Genomic DNA, 15,833 nt, shown 5'->3' with positions numbered 1-15,833 from the left:
CTCCGGCAGAGCTTTGACCGCATCCCGAGAGCAGTGGGGGACATTGACTTAAAGTGGGCCTTGTTCCACTCTGCTATTGTTTGGGGCGGCTGTTGCTAGCTGTGGTTGTAAGGTGGACGGTGCCAGTCGTGGTGGCAACCCCCGTACCCGCTGGTGGACACCAGAGGTTCGGGGAGCCGTCAGGCTGAAGAAGGAGGCCTACAGGGCGTGGCTGGTCTGTGGGTCTCCGGAGGCAGCAGACAGGTACCGGATAGCCAAGCGGGGTGCAGCAGTGGCAGTTGCCGAGGCAAAATCTCGGGCGTGGGAGGAGTTTGGTGAGGCCATGGAGAAAGGCTCGATCAGCTCCAAAGAGGTTCTGGCAAACTGTCTGGCGCCTCAGGAGAGGAAGGCAGCAACTCGCTCACACTGTTTACAGTGGGGATGGGGAGCTGCTGACGTCAACTGAGGCAATAGCCGGACGGTTGAAGGAATACTTTGAGGAGCTCCTCAGTCCCACCTATTAGGGCTGGGCGATATGACGATTTTAGACCGTTTTACGATCTACACATCTGACGGTCTGTCATTTTTGAGAGACCGTTTTATCACGATTCACAGCTCTGCTGTTGGAATTTCTGCCTCTGAATGAAAATGGAACTTACCCCAGGCGAATGACACGCCTTTGTTTGACCCTTAACCAATCAGAGTGAGTCATAGTAATATATTAGTGCCCCGCATGTTTTCGCCTGTGTGTGAACAAACATGGCTTCGGCCGCGGCTGAGCGACAACGAGGTTTTCGTTCCTTAGAGGAACGCAGGGTTTTCTTAGTGACGTAACATGTCTCGGAGAAAGCGTAAAAACACGTTGGACGCTTCTTCTGAAGCAGGAAAATAACACCGCTTCTTAAGCAGAGCACGACGTCGCCTCGGCTCGTTCACCCTCTGCCGAGCCGGTGTCAGTACCGGACTGAGCTCGGTCACTGGGTCGATGGAGCTGCCCCGTGACTGCCTGATTGAAAACCAGCGGGTTTCATCAGACTTGTAGTTTCTTGTTTTTGTTGGGGACCCCCTGTATTTTACCGCTCCCTCCTGCAGTCTTCCCCTATTAACATTTAAAATGATTCTGTAAATTCGTGTATCAATAGAAACAATCTCTGCCTCTGCCAGCTGCAGTAAATGTAGTCTCCAAATAATAAATCTCCAAATAATTCAACTGTGTATCTCCTTTGATCCGCATTAGTGATATTCTCAGCACCAGAACAGTGAAGCAAAGAGAGATTCCTGAGTTTGTTAGTAATTTTATTTATTAGGTGCATCTAACCTGTTCTATTTTTCTCTGAAATGAGATCAAATCAGTGCTTCTATGGGTTGTCTCCAATCTGCACTGGAAAATTTTACTTTATTTAGAGACGTGTTGCAGAAAATATTCAGAATGTGCAGTTATTTGCTACCACAAGCGATCTCTGGTGCAGCCGCACATCAGAGCCGTATTTGAGCTTAACTATCCACTACATGAGCAACTGGGAGCTACATAGTATTTTGAACAAGTTCATGTTTGTACAATACGTTTGCAATTGACACGTTTGCACTTTAAATATGTTTACGGTTTTAATTTATGTTAAGTTACTTGAAAAACGAGAAAAAATGATTTTTGTAATAGTTTCTCTCAGGGCTTTTATCATCTCTGGTGTGAGTTTAAAATATAAGTGTGTTAGCACTGTGCTGATTATCCCTAATATGAATAAATGTTTATTTATTCAATGTTTCTCTTCTTTAATACGCAATTGAAGTTATGCTATTCATGGATAAAAAATCGTGATAAAATCGAAATCGTGATAAAATATTGGAAAAATCGTGATATTCTATTTTTGCCATATCGCCCAGCCCTACCACCTATGCACATTCCTAGGAGGAACCAGAGCCGGGAGACCTGGGGATGGACTGTCCAATCTCGGGGGCCGAAGTTGCTGAGGTAGTCAAACAACCACACAGCGGTGGAGCCCTGGGGGCGGATGAGGTTTGTCCTGAGTATCTCAAGGCTATGAATGTTGTAGGGCTGTCATGGTTGACACGTCTCTACAACATTGCGTCGTCATCGGGGGCAGTTCCTGTGGAGTGGCAGACCGGGGTGGTGGTCCCCATCTTTAAGAAGGGTGACCTGAGGGTGTGTTCCAACTATAGGGGGATCTCAGCCTCCCTGGAAAGGTCTACTCCAAGGTACTGGAGAGGAGGGTCCGATCGATAGTTGAATCTCAGATTGAGGAGGAGCAATGTGGTTTTCGTCCTGGCCGTGGAACTGTGGACCAGCTCTATACCCTTGCAAGGGTGATGGAGGGGGCATGGGAGTTTGCCCATCCAATCCACATGTGCTTTGTGGATTTGGAGAAGGCTTATGACCGTGTCCCCAGGGGCACCCTGTGGGGGACGCTCCAGGAGTATGGGGTGGGTGGCTTTCTGTTAAGGGCCATTCAGTCCCTTTACCAGAGGAGCGTGAGTTTGGTCCGCATAGCCGGTAGTAAGTCGGACCTGTTCCCAGTGAGGGTTGGACTCCGCCAGGGCTGCCCTTTGTCACCGGTTCTGTTCATCACTTTTATGGACAGAATTTCTAGACGCAGCCGTGGTGTGGAGTGTGTCGAGTTTGGTGGCAGGAGAATCTCGTCTCTGCTTTTTGCGAATGATGTGGTCCTCCTAGCTTCATCCAGCTCTGACCTTCAGCTCTTGCTGGGTAGGTTCGCGGCCGAGTGGTAAGCGGCTGGGATGAGGATCAGCATCTCCAAATCTGAGATCATGGTTCTCGACCGGAAAAGGGTGGTTTGCCAACTCTGGGTCGGGAGAGAGGTCCTACCTCAAGTGGAGGAGTTTAAGTTTCTCGGGGTCTTGTTCACGAGTGAGGGTAGGAGGGGTCGGGAGATCGACAGGCGGATTGGTTTAGCATCTGCAGTGATGCGGACGCTGAGCCGATCTGTCGTGGGGAAGAGGGAGCTGAGCCAGAAAGCCAGGCTCTCGATTTATCGGTCGATCTACGTCCCAATCCTCACCTATGGTCATGAGCTTTGGGTAATGACCGAAAGAACGAGATCGCGGATACAAGCGGCCGAAATGAGTTACCTCCGTAGGGTGGCTGGGCACAGCCTTAGAGATAGGGTGAGGAGCTCGGACATTCGGGAGGGACTCGGAGTAGAACCGCTGCTCCTCCGGATCGAAAGGAGTCAGTTGAGGTGGTTTGGGCATCTGGTCAGGACGCCTCCTGGTCGCCTCCCCGGGGAGGTGTTTCGGGCATGTCCTGCCGGTAGGAGGCCACCGGGTCGACCCAGGACACATTGGAGAGGTTACATCTCCAATCTGGTCCGGGAACGCCTTGGGGTCCTGCCGGAGGAGCTGGTGGACGTGGCCGGGGAGACGACGGTCTGGAGCTCCCTAGTTGGGATGCTGCCCCCGCGACCCGGACCCGGACCCGGATAAGCAGAGGAAGACAACGACGATTTCAATCAGCACAGTGAATTAACCTGGTTCAGTTGCTGAGCAGAACAAAAACATGACATGGAGATGACTTGATGATGCCACAATGTCACATCTCTGGTATGAACTGAAGTAGAGAATAACTTCTGTTTTATTTGTGTTGCATTGTAAGTAGAGGAAAGCAGGTGGGTTTGTGAAAGACAAAAACCTTTCCACAACTATATTGTCAAAATAACGGTATAGGTAGGTACAATATCATATCTGTTTCTAAAAATATCGGGGTATTGGCCAACCGTAGTTATGATAATTTGACTTGTACACCGAAAATGTCCTTGAAAAGTCCTGGAAAATCATTTCAAGAAAAGAGTGGGAACCCTGAGGGTTGTTCCTGGCTCAGACTGAGGCAGAGGTGGTTCCTTCCTGACCGTGCGCCAGCACATGCGTACTCTGTGCATTCAACTGCCTCACTTTTTTAAATTCATTTCAGTTCAAGTTTATTTATAAAGCGCCAAATCACGACAAGAGTCGTCTCAAGGCACTTCACATAATAAACATTCCAATTCAGGTCAGTTCATTAAGCCAATCAGAAATAATGTTTCCTATATAACGAACCCAGCAAATTGCATCAAGTCACTGACTAGTGTCAGTGACTTGATGCAATCCTCATACTAAGCAAGCATTAAGCGACAGTGGAGAGGAAAACTCCCTTTTAACAGGAAGAAACCTCCAGAGAATCCCGGCTCAGTATAAGCAGCCATCCTCCACGACTCACTGGGGATGGAGAACACACACACACACACACACACGCGCACACAAAGGCCAAATATGTTATCGTTAAGTGTTCTAATCTAAGCTTCTGTTGATATTCCATTTGACAACATTTCAAGTGGAACAAAACTGGTTTGCTGCTAAAAAATATGAAATAAAACAACAAAATGTCAGGCTGAATAACATACTCTTATTGTGAAAGGCTCAATAATATGCATCAGATTGGTGTTTAGTTCCTTTTTCCATCTGATATTTATAGTTAAAATATTTGTATATATTTGACCTACATTTCAGTAACATTTTAGGTTTGTATTAATAACGCTCATCTTAGTCTAAATGACACATAAATATATGCAGTAAAATATAATGTATTTCATTAACATGCATTTGTGTTGGAAATGCTAATAACATGTAATTTCTGCTGCTAGCAATGTAATGGTGGCATGTCTGTTATGTACGGGTTGCAATAATCCAGTTCAAATTATGTTCAAAGATAGAAGCGTTTGTGAATTATATAGTACAACGGCTTGCCATAGACTTGTAGCAGTCATGTGACCCGTATCTGCAGCGGTTCTGATCCGTAGCGCTGCAGGATGCAGAATAAACAGGATGGTGGGGACTTTTTATCCGCTTGTAGAGTTTAGTCTTTCTTGGTTTCACCATCATCATCATCATCATCATCATATATTTTTCTGTGCGCCAGTTGATCGTGAGACTGCTACCCGTTAGCATTAGCATTAGCCAGTCTGCGTGTAGCTGCACTTTTGATCCCAGACTTTGGACCGGTCCTGCCTTTGTGCCTTTGCTGGTTCCTTTATTTTCCTCCACTGCATCCAGATGACCGCACTGTGCACCAGTAAAAAGCATTTTCTTACACGTAACTTCCTTTTGTTCAATAAAGTTCTGGGGAAAATAGTAATTCAAAGATGTTGCACCAGTGCTACGTTTAAAATAGACAGACACGCACAGACAGGTACAGCCCTGCTCCGATATGGAAGAGCCTGGGGGAAAATCAGGACGTTAATAGCACCAACCATAGATATGTACCACCTAGCGAGAAAAGCTATTTTTGATCTTTGTCTGCAGCGGTTTTAGCGCTTTTCAGTGCACCGCTGCTGATACAGCGCCCTGTAGTGGTGCAAGGCTGCAACTACAGTTAAAATAACATCCATATAGCTGGGGGCAGAGTGAAATCAGGCTGGGGCGGCACAACATTAGCTGGAGGCGGCCGCCACGCTCATTTGAACGCAGGAAAAACTCTGAAGTATAACATTGTTAGCAGATAACTGATCTTTCATGAAGAAACAATGTTAATAATGTTTAATTTTAATATTAATTTTATTTCATTTCTACGGCCTGGACGTCTGTGACCATTACTGAGTTTTCTGATTGGTGTGAATAATACACAATATTATTAATAACAGGTCTGGATGTGGTTTGGTCTGAGGTCTAAAACTCTGTCCTGGGCCTAAAGCCCTGCAGATAAATGTAGAAACACTGCGAACAAAGACACCGCCTGCGCCAATACGAGGTCAGACAGCAAGTACTGATGCAACCTGGTGCTGATGTCTCTGTGATAGAAAATTACAGGCCTATCTCTACCCTGCCTTTCACATCAAAACTGCTTGAGAAAGTCGTTTATCAGCAGCTGGTCTCACATTTAGCTGACTCTGATCTGTTTGAGGTTTTCCAATCAGGGTTCAGGTCTGGCCATAGCACAGAGTCGGCTCTACTGAGGGTCCTAAATGACATCTATCTATCACTAGATCAGGGAACATCTGTGCTGCTTCTGTTATTAGATCTGACAGCAGCCTTCGACACAGTTGACCACGCGATTCTACTGGATCGCTTGGAACGTTGGGTTGGGATCAAAGGGTCAGCTCTGGACTGGTTTAGATCGTATCTCCACAACAGGACATTCTGTGTTAAACTGGGTGATGTTTTTTCTTCTTGGGAGGGGCTCCGCTGGGGGGTCCCGCAGGGATAGATCCTTGGTCCCCTTTTGTTTGACATTTATCTGCTACCTCTGGGGTCAATCTTTCGTAAACATGGCCTATCATTCCATCTCTATGCTGACGATTGCCAGATTTACTCTCCATTGTGTCAAGAGAAAGGTCACTCTATCCAGTCCTTTGTGTCCTGTCTTAATGAGGTGAAGTCTTGGCTAATGGCCAACTTTCAACATCTGAATGAGGGAAAGACAGAGCTCATTGTTTTTCACCCCAACAGCCGGGCTGGGGGTCGTTATGTTGATCTTGGCCCTCTTTCTCCCTACTCAAAACCAGTTGTTACCAGTTTGGGGGTGAAACTTGATGCTGGACTTAAATTTGATGCTCACATCAATTCTGTGATCCGGTCCAGTTTCTTTCACCTGAGACGCCTTGCAAAAATCAAGCCCATGCTGTCGAGAGCCCACCTGGAGCGGGTACTGCATGCTTTTGTTATTTCTAGGCTTGACTACTGCAGCTCTCTATATGCAGGGTTGTGTCAGTCATCACTGCGTCGCCTACAGGTTGTGCAGAACAGCACAGCCAGGTTCCTGACTGGGACCAGGAAACGGGACCACATCAGTCCGGTTCTGGCCTCTCTGCACTGGCTTCCGATTTGCTATCGTTCACACTTCAAAATCCTCGTCTTTGTTTATCATTTCTTCCAGGGTGGTCCCCCCCTATCTGGCCACACTCCTGAACAGACACTCCCCATCACGAGCTCTGCGCTCCTCTGACCAAGGCTTGCTCGCTGTCCCTCGTTCTAGGTGTTGTACTCGCGGGGACCGGGCTTTCTCAGTCCTAGCACCGTCACTCTGGAACCAGTTGCCACCCTCAGTTAGGCTGTCCCCTTCTCTGCCAGTCTTTAAGAGTCACCTGAAAACCCACCTCCTCCGCTTGGCGTTTCCTGAACATGTTTGAATTTGGCCCTCTTTTATGTTGAATCCATTCCACAGTTTTCATTGGTACACTCAATCCCTTGTTTTACCCATCTGTCTTCTACTAGAATGTTTTACCTTTTTTTGTAATTAGAATTGCTTTTATTTTCGATTTATTCACCATATTTAACTTTCTCTTGTACCATGTTCAGCGCCTTGGGCTTCCCGACAGGGTTGCGGAAGGCGCTTTATAAATAAAGCTTTGATTGATTGATTGATTGATTGATTGATTGATTGATTGAAGTATATCACGGCCCTTACTCTCTAAAGTCTCGCCTTCAGCCTGCTGACATCACCCTTCAGCTGGCTTCTGATTGCTTGGCTTGTATCACAGCTGTTGAACCTTGAAACAGCCCTATGACCTTACTTTCTGTCTGCATGCTTAGGTCCTGTGACAAATGCCGTCATCATGGTGGTTTCAGCCAATATGTTCCTGCCCGACAGTCGGCCTGCTATCCCCCTGCCCCGCTTCAGCAGACACCTGCATACCTCTGAGGGCAGCGGAGAGGAGTTGGGGGAGGTGTGTGTCCGCCCTGGCCTTCATGCACAGGTGAGTGCAAGTGGTCACACCAATCAGGAGAATGGAGAGGATGATGTGAGAACAAGTACCACATATGCTACCTTGGGCTGTGCTGACTTTGGTCCTCTGCATCATATTCATGACATGAAAATGTTGAGTGCAGGTTTAATGGGACTATATCATTTAAAGGAGAGGCGTCCAAACTTTTTCCCTCAGAGGGCCAAAATGAAAATCTATTAGAGGGCTGCGGGCCAAATGTAATAAAATTTATAGTCAATAATAAAAGTATAATCAATATTTATTAAACTCTTCTGTAAGGAACACTTACCAAAAGATGACAAATGTCACTTATAAGTATTTCGAAAAGAAAATAAGAACTTCTGTCTGTAATTATAATCATTCGTAGTGTAAAGTGTCCGCATGTCTGCCCAACAGTAACACAACAGTAACACAACAACAGCAACACAACAGTAACACAACAACAGCAACACAACAGTAACACAACAACAGTAACACAACAGCAACACAACAACAGTAACACGACAACAGTAACACAACAGCAACACAACAACAGTAACACAACAACAGCAACGCAACATTAACACAACAACAGCAACACAACAGTAACACAACAACAGCAACACAACAGTAACACAACCACAGCAACACAACAGTAACACAACAGCAACACAACAGTAACACAACAGCAACACAACAACAGTAACACAACAGTAACACGACAACAGTAACACGACAACAGCAACACAACAGTAACACAACAACAGTAACACAACAACAGTAACACAACAGCAACACAACAACAGTAACACAACAACAGTAACACAACAGCAACACAACAACAGCAACACAACAGTAACACAACAGCAACACAACAGCAACACAACAGCAAAACAACAGTAACACAACAACAGTAACACAACAACAGTAACACAACAGCAACACAACAGCAACACAACAACAGCAACACAACAGCAACACAACAGCAACACAACAGTAACACAACAGCAACACAACAACAGCAACACGACAGTAACACAACAGCAAAACAACAGTAACACAACAACAGTAACACAACAGCAACACAACAACAGTAACACAACAACAGCAACACAACAACAGCAACACAACAACAGCAACACAAAGACAGTAACACAACAGCAACACAACAACAGCAACACAACAGCAACACAACAGCAAAACAACAGTAACACAACAACAGTAACACAACAGCAACACAACAACAGTAACACAACAGCAACACAACAACAGTAACACAACAGCAACACAACAACAGTAACACAACAGCAACACAACAACAGTAACACAACAGCAACACAACAACAGTAACACAACAGCAACACAACAACAGTAACACAACAGCAACACAACAACAGTAACACAACAGCAACACAACAACAGTAACACAACAGCAACACAACAACAGCAACACAACAACAGCAACACAACAACAGCAACACAACAACAGCAACACAACAGTAACACAACAACAGTAACACAACAGCAACACAACAACAGTAACACAACAACAGCAACACAACAGCAATACAATAGCAACACAACAACAGCAACACAACAACAGTAACACAACAGTAACACAACAACAGTAACACATCAGCAACTCAACAACTGTAACACAACAACAGCAACACAACAGTAACACAGCAGCAACACAGCAGCAACACAACAACAGTAACACAACTGCAACACAACAACTGCAACACAACAACAGCAACACAACTGCAACACAACAACAGTAACACAACAGCAACACAACAACAGTAACACAACAGTAACACAACAGCAACACAACAACAGCAACACAACAGCAATACAATAGCAACACAACAGCAACACAACAACAGTAACACAACAGTAACACAACAACAGTATAACATCAGCAACTCAACAACTGTAACACAACAACAGTAACACAACAGCAACACAACAGTAACACAGCAGCAACACAACAACAGTAACACAACTGCAACACAACAACTGCAACACAACAACAGCAACACAACAACAGCAACACAACAGTAACACAACAGTAACACAACAACAGTAACACAACAGCAATACAACAGCAACACAACAACAGTAACACAACAGCAACACAACAACAGTAACACAACAGCAACACAGCAACAGTAACACAACAGCTACACAACAACAGCAATACAATAGCAACACAACAGCAACACAACAACAGTAACACAACAGTAACAAAACAACAGTAACACATCAGCAACTCAACAACTTAACACAACAACAGTAACACAACAGCAACACAACAGCAACACAACAGTAACACAGCAGCAACACAACAACAGTAACACAACTGCAACACAACAACAGCAACACAACAACAGTAACACAACAGCAACACAACAACAGTAACACAACAACAGTAACACAACTGCAACACAACAACTGCAACACAACAACAGCAACACAACAGTAACACAACAACAGTAACACAACAGCAACACAACAACAGTAACACAACAGCAACACAACAACAGTAACACAACTGCAACACAACAGCAACACATCAGCAAAACAGCAACACAACAACAGTAACACAACAGCAACACTACAGTAACACAGCAGTAACACAACAACAGTAACACAACTGCAACACAACAACTGTAACACAACTGCAACACAACAACTGTAACACAACTGCAACACAACAACTGTAACACAACTGCAACACAACAACTGCAACACAACAACTGCAACACAACAACAGTAACACAACAACAGCAACACAACAACAGTAACACAACAACAGCAACACAACAACAGTAACACAACAACAGCAACACAACAACAGTAACACAACTGCAACACAACAACAGTAACACAACAACAGCAACACAACAACAGTAACACAACAGCAACACAACAACAGTAACACAACAGCAACACAACAGCAATACAATAGCAACACAACAGTAACACAACAACAGTAACACTACAGCAATACAATAGCAACACAACAGCAACACAACAACAGTAACACAACAGCAACACAACATCAACACAACAGCAACACAACAACAGCAACACAACAGCAACACAACAACAGCAACACAACAACAGTAACACAACAGCAACACAACAACAGCAACACAACAACAGTAACACAACAACAGTAACACAACAGCAACACAACAACAGCAACACAACAGCAACACAACAACAGTAACACAACAGCAACACAACAACAGCAACACAACAACAGTAACACAACAGTAACACAACAGCAACACAACAACAGTAACACAACAACAGTAACACAACTGCAACACAACAACAGCAACACAACAACAGCAACACAACAGTAACACAACAACAGTAACACAACAGCAACACAACAACAGTAACACAACAGCAACACAACAACAGTAACACAACTGCAACACAACAGCAACACATCAGCAACACAACAACAGCAACACAACAACAGTAACACAACAGCAACACAACAGCAACTCAACAACTGTAACACAACAACAGTAACACAACAGCAACACAACAGTAACACAGCAGTAACACAACAACAGTAACACAACTGCAACACAACAACTGTAACACAACTGCAACACAACAACTGTAACACAACTGCAACACAACAACTGTAACACAACAACAGCAACACAACAACAGTAACACAACAACAGCAACACAACAACAGTAACACAACTGCAACACAACAACAGTAACACAACAACAGCAACACAACAACAGTAACACAACAGCAACACAACAACAGTAACACAACAGCAACACAACAGCAATACAATAGCAACACAACAGTAACACAACAACAGTAACACTACAGCAATACAATAGCAACACAACAGCAACACAACAACAGTAACACAACAGCAACACAACAACAGCAACACAACATCAACACAACAGCAACACAACAACAGCAACACAACAGCAACACAACAGCAACACAACAACAGCAACACAACAGCAACACAACAACAGTAACACAACAGCAACACAACAACAGCAACACAACAACAGTAACACAACAGCAACACAACAACAGCAACACAACAACAGTAACACAACAGTAACACAACAACAGTAACACAACAGTAACACAACAACAGTAACACAACAGCAACACAACAACAGCAACACAACAGCAACACAACAACAGTAACACAACAGCAACACAACAGCAACACAACAACAGTAACACAACAACAGTAACACAACAGCAACACAACAACTGCAACACAACAACAGTAACACAACTGCAACACAACAACTGCAACACAACAACAGCAACACAACAACAGCAACACAACAGTAACACAACAACAGTAACACAACAGCAACACAACAACAGTAACACAACTGCAACACAACAGCAACACATCAGCAACACAACAGCAGCAACACAACAACAGTAACACAACAGCAACACAACAGCAACTCAACAACTGTAACACAACAACAGTAACACAACAGCAACACAACAGTAACACAGCAGTAACACAACAACAGTAACACAACAACAGTAACACAACTGCAACACAACAACTGTAACACAACTGCAACACAACAACTGTAACACAACTGCAACACAACAACTGTAACACAACAACAGCAACACAACAACAGTAACACAACAACAGCAACACAACAACAGTAACACAACAACAGCAACACAACAACAGTAACACAACAACAGCAACACAACAACAGTAACACAACTGCAACACAACAACAGTAACACAACAACAGCAACACAACAACAGTAACACAACAGCAACACAACAACAGTAACACAACAGCAACACAACAGCAATACAATAGCAACACAACAGTAACACAACAACAGTAACACTACAGCAATACAATAGCAACACAACAGCAACACAACAACAGCAACACAACATCAACACAACAGCAACACAACAACAGCAACACAACAACAGTAACACAACAGCAACACAACAACAGCAACACAACAACAGTAACACAACAGCAACACAACAACAGCAACACAACAACAGCAACACAACAACAGCAACACAACAGTAACACAACAGTAACACAACAACAGTAACACAACAGCAACACAACAACAGCAACACAACAGCAACACAACAACAGTAACACAACAGCAACACAACAACAGCAACACAACAGCAACACAACAACAGTAACACAACAGCAACACAACAACAGCAACACAACAGCAACACAACAACAGTAACACAACAGCAACACAACAACAGCAACACAACAACAGTAACACAACAGCAACACAACAACATTAGAATGGCACTACTAATGAGAAACGTGAGGCTGTTCTTTGGCATCTATCAGCTTTTCTACATTAGGCCGGGGACACACTGGCCGCGGAAGCGCTGCGGAAGCGCCGCGAAAATGGGACCGCCTTCATTCGGCGCCCTTGTTAAGCTATTCTATAGACCACATGGGCCGCCGAAGCGCCTCGCGCCGGCGCGCGCCGGCGCTCCAGCCCGCGCCGTGCAGCGATCATTTCGGCGTTGGCTCTATTTTTTCCGCGAGCCGCGGGTGAATCGCGTCAATTCTGGCAGGAAGTCAAACGTAGACATAAGAGGCAGGCCGGTAAAGTTAACAAAATAAAGCATTTCAAAATAAAATTCCGCAATAGTCAAATGTGTTCGTAAACAGACACTGCAGAAAAACCACACGAACACGCACACACATACACACACATCGAACTTGTGTGCGTGTGTGACCACGTGAAGGGGGGAGTGGTTTTGGGTGTCTTTTCACCGGAGCAAACAGGACAGAGAGGCAGAAAGTCTGAGGCAAGCAGTTAAGATGGATGACTTTAAATTAATTATGGAAGTTGAGAAACACAAGGAGCTGTACGACCCCCGAAAAACATGATTGTTTACGTACCCATGTCGGAAGAAACTGCTAGGATACAGCTGCAGAATTGGAGCGGGTTCCAAGAGATTCAACTGGCAGAAACAACTCATACCATAGGTTCACACACACACACACACACACACACACACACACACACACACACACATGCGCACAAACACTCAAACGTAGGAAAAGAGCTGAGAAAAGGCAGAGAGGAAATGGAGGACACCAAGTGTTTAAAAGAAAAACTACAGCTGAGCCGAGGCGCGCCTCGACTGGGGCGCGTCTGATCTGAACTGAGGAGCGGCGAGCAGCGGCCGAATTTCGTGAGCGATTCGCTTCTCGGCGCTTCGCGGCGCTTCCGCGGCCGGTGTGTCCCCGGCGTTAGACTGCAGCTGACTCACTGAGAGGGTGAGGATGTCCTGTAGGTGTGGGTCGGTCAGAGTGCTTCTGAGCCTGGACTTGTTCAGGTTCATCACACCAAAGGTCTCTTCAGACGTATGTGCTGCCAAACAAACATAACATGTTTCCTAATGGCCGGGGACCTTTCTGATGACGCGTGTGTGTAGAAGTCTTTCAGGTTTAGTGACATGAACTTATTCTTTAGCTCAGCGTCGCACTGAAACTCAATCAGCTGCATGTGAATGTGGTCAGACACCGAGTCCACGCTAATGGTGAAGGGTTGAGAAAACAGCTCCCTGTCGCTGCTGCTTTTCTTAAAGTCCTGGTCCAAGGTTCTGAGGAGCGCTGCATATTCAGGCAGCCTCTGCTTCACCAGGTTGACGTCTCTCAGACTGGGGAAGTGTGCACGGTTTCCTGAGAAGAGGCGAAAGAGCTGCTAAGTCTTCAACAATAACACATATTGCTGCATAAATATTGGTTCATGCTTTTGAAAGAGTTTGCACTTACAGTGGTGCTTGCAGTTCATTTTTTGCACCTTTGCAGTTTTGCAGAATTTTTAGTGCAAATGTGCGTGCTTTTTTTAAAATAGTGCGTATTATGCATTTGAAGGTACAAGGATTGAAAGTTTGAGAGTGATTAAACAAGAGAGAAGGTATGAAAACGTTTGTGACGGTGGCGAGCATGTCTGCAGGGGGAAGAACAGATGGAGCGCGTTACTGATCAGCGCTGCCGGCGCTGAAGGACGTGACTGGGTGAGCCAGACACGCGGGAGCCAGCTGGCAGTGCTGAACGGACCAAGTAGAACCTTTCAGTCCGTGAGAAAAGTGTATGAAGTGGTAGTGAGCGGTTTTTACAGCCTTAAGACGTCTATAATAATTGTAAAAAATAAAGCCGAGTTTTTTGCGTCTTTTGCCTGTTGCAGGTTGTTTTAGGACACCACCCCCACGGTTTACGAGGGACCACTGCATCATGATTTTACTGCACAACAGTGATAACATTTACTAATATTACACACGATATTTAACACAGCAAATGCGCTCTTCTTATGAGATGCTTGATGTGCTTTCACTTGATTAAATCATAAACATCATCACAACAAAATTCATATGTTTAATTTTTTTCAACTGAAAACCTATCAAAAAATGACAAAAGTATGTTTTTTGTTTTGTTTTTTTATCAGATACAAAAAAATGAATAGGTCTTGTTTTTCAGTTTGAAGTGCTGTCGGGTTTACGTGGACAAGTCTTGTGTCAGTTATTCCCGACAGAAGGTGGATCCGTGCGTCTGGAGCGCACACCGGAGGCATGGATCCACTCAACTGCCCCGCGATTCCAATGTGAAACGTAAGTTTGTGGGTAAAAACGATGGAAACTGAAATAGTATCTGAAAACAAACAACAGTCACCTTTTTATTTTATTGTTTTTAGTTTTCTATGTAATGGAAAAACTGAGTGACACAATCTACAATCAAATGAATAAATAAGTTAGTGAACCCGCCTGTACTGTTATACAGTAGTGGGCCTACCGCAGAACGCACCGCCCCCCCGCAACACAGTAACTTGCTCTTTAGAAGTTCTCCTGGGGTCTTCTGTGACCTCTCGGATGAGTTGTCTCTGCTCTCTTGGGGTAATTTTGGTCGGCCGCCCACTCCTGCGAAGGTTCACCACTGTGACCACAATTTAATACTCTTTTCAAGAAAACTCTCAAAAAACAGGTTTACACGCCCTCATAATAAAACAACGGTTCAAAAAACTATTCCCAAAAGCGAATTACAAAATCTGGAAGTTGCATTAAATGAAATAGACTGGACAAAAATACTCACCCATACAAAAGTAAATGTGATATA

The 15,833-nt window shown here is 44.6% G+C and overlaps 1 protein-coding gene across 1 annotated transcript in view; it reads left to right on the top strand.

Annotated features, from left to right (window-relative positions):
* Positions 1-15,833, top strand: part of wdr18 (WD repeat domain 18) — an 88,744-nt gene that overhangs the window by 59,040 nt on the left and 13,871 nt on the right. Inside the window, exon 8 of the mRNA XM_070554402.1 lies at positions 7,516-7,679. Within this exon, the coding sequence (XP_070410503.1) occupies positions 7,516-7,679 (164 nt within the window). The remainder of the gene's footprint in view (positions 1-7,515; positions 7,680-15,833) is intronic.

This window comes from Nothobranchius furzeri, chromosome 8 (assembly GCF_043380555.1).
Source record: "Nothobranchius furzeri strain GRZ-AD chromosome 8, NfurGRZ-RIMD1, whole genome shotgun sequence".
NCBI classification, from domain to species: Eukaryota; Metazoa; Chordata; class Actinopteri; order Cyprinodontiformes; family Nothobranchiidae; genus Nothobranchius; species Nothobranchius furzeri.
Note: the sequence above shows the minus strand (reverse complement) of the source record. Positions and strands in the feature narration are given on the sequence as shown.